This window comes from Corvus kubaryi, unplaced genomic scaffold (genome assembly GCF_017639235.1).
Source record: "Corvus kubaryi isolate FWS band 111438036 unplaced genomic scaffold, C.kubaryi_AGA036_p1.0 37152, whole genome shotgun sequence".
NCBI classification, from domain to species: domain Eukaryota; kingdom Metazoa; phylum Chordata; class Aves; order Passeriformes; family Corvidae; genus Corvus; species Corvus kubaryi.
This window is the reverse complement of record NW_024581040.1, coordinates 381,031-388,100: the sequence shown is the minus strand read 5'-3', so window position 1 is coordinate 388,100 and position 7,070 is coordinate 381,031. Positions and strand designations below refer to the sequence as shown.

Here is a 7,070-nt window from a genome sequence, read left to right as displayed (position 1 = left end):
CGGGTGCCCCAGTGCCGCCACCCCCCCCACCGCTCCCGGGGGGGCTGGAGGGGCCCGTGCCCCCCCCTCCACCACCCCCACCCCTCGGTGGGGAGCCCCCAGCCGGGCCGGGTGCCCCCCCCACTGCCAACAGTTCAGGTGAGTGTGGCCCAGGGATGGTGGGGATGTTCCCTGGAGGGGTCTGGGGGCACCCTGGAGTGGGTTTGGGACCCCCCCCTGTGACGTGCCCCCCCCTGCCTGTGACCCTGCAGTGAAGGTGAAGAAGCCGATCCAGACCAAGTTCCGCATGCCCGTCTTCAACTGGGTGGCCCTGAAGCCGAGCCAGATCGACGGCACCGTCTTCACCGAGCTCAACGACGAGAAGGTGCTGCAGGTGAGCACTCGGGGACGAGGGGCCGGGCACAGGGTGCCTGGGTGGGTCAGTGCCCCAGGCCATGCTGACGGTGCCTCGTGCCCACCCTGCACCCGCCTGCGGTGTCACAGGGCTGCAGGAGGAGCCGGAGGTCAGGAAAACTCCTTAGCACCATGGAGAGGGACAGCATGGGATCAGGCGTGCTTCTCCTCTGTCCCTGTCCTTGTCCCTTTGCTCCATCCTCATCCTCACATCTGTCTTTTTCTTCTTCCTCATCTCCATCCTCTGGTCCCCTCACCCCCGCCTTATCCCACCCGTCCCCTCGCCTGGCCCTGTACTTGTCCCCTTGTTCCATCCTCATTCCCCTGCTTCACCTCAATCCTCCTCTCATCCTTATCCCGTTCCTCTGGCCCCATCCTCACCGCGGATGTCCCGTGCCACCTCCCTGCCGTGCCCACAGCCCTGTGTCCCCACAGGAGCTGGACATGAGTGACTTTGAGGAGCAGTTCAAGACCAAGGCGCAGGGCCCCGCCCTGGACATCAGTGCCCTCAAGGCCAAGGCCACGCAGAAGGCCCCCTGCAAGGTGACCCTCATGGAGTCCAACCGGGCCAAGAACTTGGCCATCACCCTGCGCAAGGGCGGCCGCAGTGTCCAGGACATCTGCACGGCCATCGAGACGTGAGTGCTCCCCCCCGGGGTGGAGCAAGGTCGGGATAAGGTCGGGCGCAGCCCAGCTGGACCAAGGGGTTGGGATGGTGGGGGTTTGGTGGGATGCAGGGATCAGTGTGGGAGTGCAGGGACAAGATACAGAGGGATGGAGAGATGGAGGGATCAGATGCAGGGATGGAGAGACGCAGGAATGAGATACGAGACACAGGACTGTGAGGGCCAGACAGAGAGACAGAGGGACGCAGAGACCGGTTGTGGGGATGGAGGGGTGCAGGACCAGATGCAGAGAGAGGGAGGGATGCAGGAACCAGATGTGAGATGGAGGGATGTGGGGACCAAAGACAGAGAGATGGAGGGATCCATATGGAGAGATAGAGAGATGCAGGGTCCGGGTATAGAAAGATGGAGCGATGCAGGAACCAGCTGTGGGGGCGGAAGGATGTTCGGGACCTGCGGCAGGGTCTGACAGTGCCAGGGGTGTCCCCTCCCTGCAGGTACGACCAGCAAGTCCTGAGCCTCGACTTCCTGGAGCTGCTGCTGCGCTTCCTGCCCACCGAGTACGAGCGGACCCTGATCGGGAAGTTCGAGCGCGACCAGCAGCCGCCAGAGGAGCTCTCGGACGAGGACCAGTTCATGATCCGCTTCAGCAAGATCCCGCGCCTGGCCGAGCGCATGAACGTCATGATCTTCCTGGGCAGCTTCGGTGACACAGCCCAGCTGCTCATGCCGGTGTGTGCCGGGGACGGGCGGGGCGGGGGCTGCGCGGGGGCGGCTCCTGCGGCGACACTCAAACCTTCCCTCCCTCCCACAGCAACTCAACGCCATCATCGCCGCCTCCATGTCCCTCAAGTCCTCCAGCAAACTGCGCCACATCCTCGAGGTGAGGGCTTTGGGGCGAAGTGGCCCCGATGGGTGCACACCCAGTGCTGGCAGGGTGTCTGTAGGCACTGCGCCCTCCTGGCCCTGTGTCCCCAAGCCGTGGTGTCCCTGCAGATCGTCCTGGCCTTCGGGAACTACATGAACAGCAGCAAGCGTGGAGCTGCCTACGGCTTCCGGCTGCAGAGCCTCGACGCGGTAGGGTCGGCATGGGGTGCCTGGTGTGGGGGTGATCGGGGGCACTGCCACTGCCAGGGACCAGCCCTGGGGACAGAGGGACACAAGGATCAGCTGTAGGCATGGAAGGACACAGGAGCCTGCTGTGGGGAGGGATACAAGGACCAGCAGTAGGGATGAGGAACATGAGGTTGAGCTGTGGGGATGGAGGGATGAAGAGACTGAGTATAGGGTTGGAGAGGCAGGGGGAGGACGTAGAGGGATGGAGATATAGGAATGAGGTTGAACGGATGGAGACCTGATGTGGAGAGGTTAAAGGATTCAAGGACCTTGATGGAGGAAGGATGGGATGAAGGAAGATGGGAACCAGGTGTGGGGACAGAGCGATGCAGACCCAGCCATGGAGATGGAGAAAGATGGGAATCAGCCATAGGAACGGAGGGATGCAGACCTGGCTGGGGGATGGAGGGATGCAGACCCAGCCACCAGAGGCAGCCCCGGGCAGGGTGGGGGCGTGGTGGCTGCGGGTCGGGGCTGACTCTGCCCTGCCCCAGCTCCTGGAGATGAAGTCGACAGACCGCAAGCAGACGCTGCTGCATTACCTGGTGCGGGTGATCATGGAGAAGTACCCGGAGCTCACCGGCTTCCACACCGAGCTGCACTTCCTCGACAAGGCAGGCACAGGTAGTGCCCACGGGTCCCGGGCTGGGGGTCGAGGCAGCCCCTGGCACTCTGAGCCTGCCCCGACCCTGCACTGCTCCCCTCCTGCAGTGTCCCTGGACGGCGTCCTGCAGGACGTGCGGAGCCTGCAGCAGGGCATGGAGCTGACCCGCAGGGAGTTCATGAGACAGGACGACAGCCCCGTGCTCAAGGACTTCCTCAAGGTCAACTCGGAGGTGATGGAGAAGCTGCAGGCTGACAGCAAAACCGCCAAGGTGGGTGCTGGGGTGGGGCAGGGTCGTGGGGGCAGTCCCCTGCATGGGGACACCCTGGGGTGGCCTCTGCTCACACCTCTGCCCCATGGGAGAGGCTCCTGTTTGGGATGTGGCTCTGGTGGGACAGCCAGGAGGGATATGGGGCGGGATGGGGAGGTGGGAGAGGCTGGAAGGAGGCGGCACGCGATGTGCACCGCTGCCCAGCCCCAGCCCGCGGATCGGGTGTCTCTGCCCACAGGAAGCATATGAGTCAGCTGTGGAGTACTTCGGGGAGAACCCCAAGACCAGTCCCCCCACCACCTTCTTCCCCATGTTCATGCGCTTCATCAGAGCCTACAAGGTAGGAGGGGGCATCTCCTCCTCTCTGTTTCTGAGGAGGAGATTTGGGGAGGAGATTCGGGGCATCTGACCCCACTTGGGAGCAATCAGCAGAAGCCACAGGCAAGGCTTGGGCTCGTGGGGCCAGGAGACCCTGGGGCTCGGGAATGCCTTTGGGATGGTCAGAGATGTTGGAACTGGGTTGGGGTGAGCTGGGGGCTGTGAGGGGAGGAAGGAGGGGGGCTGCAGTCCTGGACTCCCCTGGCTCAGCACACCCTTCCTGCACCTCTCCCCAGAAAGCAGAGCAGGACATCGAGCTGTGGAAGAAACAAGAGGCTGCGGCCAAAGAGGCGGAATCCGGCTCCCCTGGCAGCGAGCAACAGCCCGAGGTGAAGACGCCCCCATATCTGTGTCCTGGTGGGGTCCCAGCCCCAGCCCTGAGCGGGCTGAGTGGTGGGGAAGGACTAAACGGGTCCTGGGGAGGGAGAGCTGGGTGGGAGGTGAAGGTGAGGATACCCCATCTCCTCTGGGGTGTGATCACACCACTCAACCGCCCTGTTCCCTCCCCAGCTGCCTGTCCAGAAGGCCAGGAGGCAGCAGATGGACATGATTGCTGAGCTGAAGAAGAGGCAGATGGTGAAGGAGCCGCTCATCTACGAAGGCAAAGATGGGGCCATCGAGGATATAATTTCAGGTGAGAGATGATTTCAGGTGAGCAGCCAGGTGTCCCCGCATCACAGACCCAAAGCTGAGGGCTGCAGGGGCTGTCACAGGAGCTGGAGGGTCACCAAGCCCCATCATTGGGACCAACCCTACCAGCAGCACCTTCCCATCCCACATGGCAAAGCTGCCGAGTGCTCCCTGCCCTGTCTCATATCTCTTCCTCCTCTTCTGCTTCTTCCTCCTCTCTCCTCCTCCTGCTCCTCCTCGCTGTCTCTGGATCGCTCTGCTCAGCTCTCAAAACTGTCCCTTTCACGGCCCGGACGGGCAAACGCTCGTCCCGGCTCTTCTGCGACATGAGCTTCAACGAGGAGAGCCCTCTGTAGGTAACGTGGGGCCGCGGGGCCGGCGCAGGGGGGCGGAGGCTGCCGGGCTTCCCCCTCCCCGCCGGGGTTTCTCCAGGTGTGTGGCCGGATTTGCCCCACGCTGAACCCCAACCCCGGGGGCACCCGGGATCAGCCCTCGGTGCTGTGCTGGGCTCCGAGAGCCGAGGGTCGCGGTCCCACGGGCTGATTGTTCGTAGCTGCTGCTCCTCCCGTCCTTGCGTGCGGCTCTTGGCTCCTCCTGAGTATCCTCATACCCAGAGGGGCGATCCCGGGCAGAGACAGGACAGGGACGAAGGGTTTTAAACTAAAAGTTTAAAAGGAGAGTTTTAGGTTGAAGGTTCGGAAAAATTCATTCCTGTGAGGGTGAACCTTGGCACAGGGAAGCTGTAGCTGCCCCTGGGTCCCTGGAAGTGTCCAAGGCCAGGTTGGACGGGTCTTGGAGCACCTTGGGATAGTGGAAGGTGTCCCTGCCCGTGGCAGGGCCACTGGATGAGCCTTAGGGTCCCTCCAACCCAAACCATTCCATGTGTCTGTGATGGGTGATCCCAGCCATCCCGGGTGGGCAGTGAAGCTCACGCAGCCCCTGCGCTTCCCCCGGTGCAGATCTGCGGAACAACCCGTACCGGCGGGGGGACAAGGCCCGCGGCAGCGCCAAGAAACGCGCGGCGGGGCAGAGCCTGCAGGCGACGCCGGACATCGCGCTGTGACCGGCGCCGTCCCTGCAGCTCCGGGACCGGGGCAGGACCATCCTCCCGACACAGATGGGACCGCAGGATGTCAGTCCCGCAGCCCGGGGCTCGGCGGGGTGGAGGGACAGTGCCTGCTCCGAGCTTCTCCAGCCGCTTAACGTGCCAGCTCCACCCTGCCCGCCTGGGGTCTGGCACGGGCACCCCCGGCGCTTGCTTGGCGATGTCCCTGAGCTCCTCTCCCCAGGCTGGCGGGGCTGGGGAACCCTCCTGGCTACGGACAGGGAGGGGGAAGCACAGAAAGGGCCCCAACTTGTCCTGGAAGGAAAAGAGGGGCTGTCCCATCCCTACCCCGGCGCTGCTCCCTCGCACGCCAGCCGCGGGGCCAGCCCTGCGCACCGGCGTGTCCCACTCCTCAGCTTGCTGGTGCCTTTGATTGCCGCTGCGGGAGGGGAGGGGGTGCCAGCGGGGACACGGCGGTCCCCGCACATCTCCCCCGCCTCCTCCGGCCCCGCAGAGCCCCTCGAGATCCGCGTTCTCCTGCGCTGCAGAGCCAGCGAAGAGCTGCTGCAAAGCTCCCACCCTGGGCACCTCCCGGCCCCACCGGCTGGCAGCGGTGCTATTTTACATGATTTTGTGTCTTCCTTCAAATTTCTCTGTGCTGCGGCAGCAAGGATGGGAACACCCCCACACAGGGTGCCCCCAAGGCTGTGGCGAGCAGCGCTGGGCTGTTCCTCGCCGCAGGAGAGGCTCCGTAGCTGCGACAGTCAGCAGCAGGGACGAGCCCCTGCGAGGTGGTGGCACCTCCGCCCACCAGCATCCACCTGCACTGTCGGAGCTGGAGCCTCTGGGATAAACCGGGACTGTCAGCCCGGGGTGGGACACGCAGGAGACGCCGGCAGCCTCCAGCCCCGCAGCAACCGCGATCCCAAAGGCTGCGGGGTCCCTGCTGCCACCAGGCAGGAGGGGCCCGAGAGCCGCACGAGATTCTCGGTACCGCACTGGACCCGACTGTCGCTCCCTCCCCTGCGCCGCTGCTGCTGAGTAACCCCCGAGCCCGCAGAGCCGCAATGAAACCTCTCGGTGCATTCGCTTCATAAACGGCCCCCGCTCGTCCCGATGCGAGGACGCGCCTCCCTCCTCCTGTCCCTTCCCGCTGGTCCCAGCTTTAGCCAGAGCAGCCGCTGCTTCCTGCTGTATTTAAGCTGCTTCAGCGCCGGCTCCGTGTCCGGGGACGGATGGGAAATGAATGTGTAACTTATAAATGCCTTTAAGCCAGAAATGTAAACCATTAACTGCTCATTTGTATACATTATTTTTATATACTGAAGGCCTGTTTAATCTAAAGCAGAACTGGTAATAAAATGTCTCAGAGGATAAAGGACTTGTCTGGGAGAAGGGTTTGCATGGGGGGGCGATGCTGTCATGGAGGGAGGGAGAAAAGGAAGGAAAGATGGAATGAGGGAAGGATGGAGGGAGGAAGGGAGAGAGGGAAGGAGGAAAGAAGGGAGGAAGGGGGGGAAGATGAAGGGAGGGATGGAAAGATGGAGGGAGTGGCTGTGGCTGCCCATGGATCCCTGGAAATGTCCAAGGCCAGGTTGGAAAGGACTTGGAGGAGCCTGGGATAGTGGGAGGTGAGAGGGTGGAAGATGATCTTTGGGTCCCTTCCAACCCAAACCAGTCTGGAATTCTAGCAACCAACCACCCACCATTTTTTGAGGACAACGGATCTGAGGTCTGTTCACAGCACAGACACGTGGGTGCATGACAGCACAAAAAATGTGTTTCAAGATAACTGTCCTCGCTCAGCAGCCCGGCCACAGCCCCCCAGCCCGCTGGGCTCGCTTACAGGAAGGATCCAGCTCCGTGCAGACATACAGCTCCTGCAGCAGCAGCAGCAGAGGGGCTGCAGCACTGGGAGGTGTGAGGGGATCCCCAGAGCCCTGCCTGCCTCACCCTTGCACCTCCCAAGGCAAGACTGAGCAGCTCCCAGTGCAGCAAATCCCCCAC

The 7,070-nt window shown here is 63.1% G+C and overlaps 1 protein-coding gene across 1 annotated transcript in view; it reads left to right on the top strand.

Moving 5' to 3' along the window:
• Positions 1–6,444, top strand: part of FMNL1 (formin like 1) — a 17,604-nt gene extending 11,160 nt beyond the window's left edge. Inside the window, exons 16-28 of the mRNA XM_042021555.1 lie at positions 4–138; positions 252–373; positions 829–1,031; positions 1,517–1,751; positions 1,834–1,902; positions 2,016–2,096; positions 2,630–2,759; positions 2,847–3,010; positions 3,249–3,350; positions 3,625–3,717; positions 3,899–4,022; positions 4,283–4,370; positions 4,978–6,444. Coding sequence (XP_041877489.1) covers positions 4–138; positions 252–373; positions 829–1,031; positions 1,517–1,751; positions 1,834–1,902; positions 2,016–2,096; positions 2,630–2,759; positions 2,847–3,010; positions 3,249–3,350; positions 3,625–3,717; positions 3,899–4,022; positions 4,283–4,370; positions 4,978–5,221 — 1,790 coding nt within the window. The 3' untranslated portion in view covers positions 5,222–6,444. The remainder of the gene's footprint in view (positions 1–3; positions 139–251; positions 374–828; positions 1,032–1,516; positions 1,752–1,833; positions 1,903–2,015; positions 2,097–2,629; positions 2,760–2,846; positions 3,011–3,248; positions 3,351–3,624; positions 3,718–3,898; positions 4,023–4,282; positions 4,371–4,977) is intronic.
• Positions 6,445–7,070: the final 626 nt, after the last annotated feature.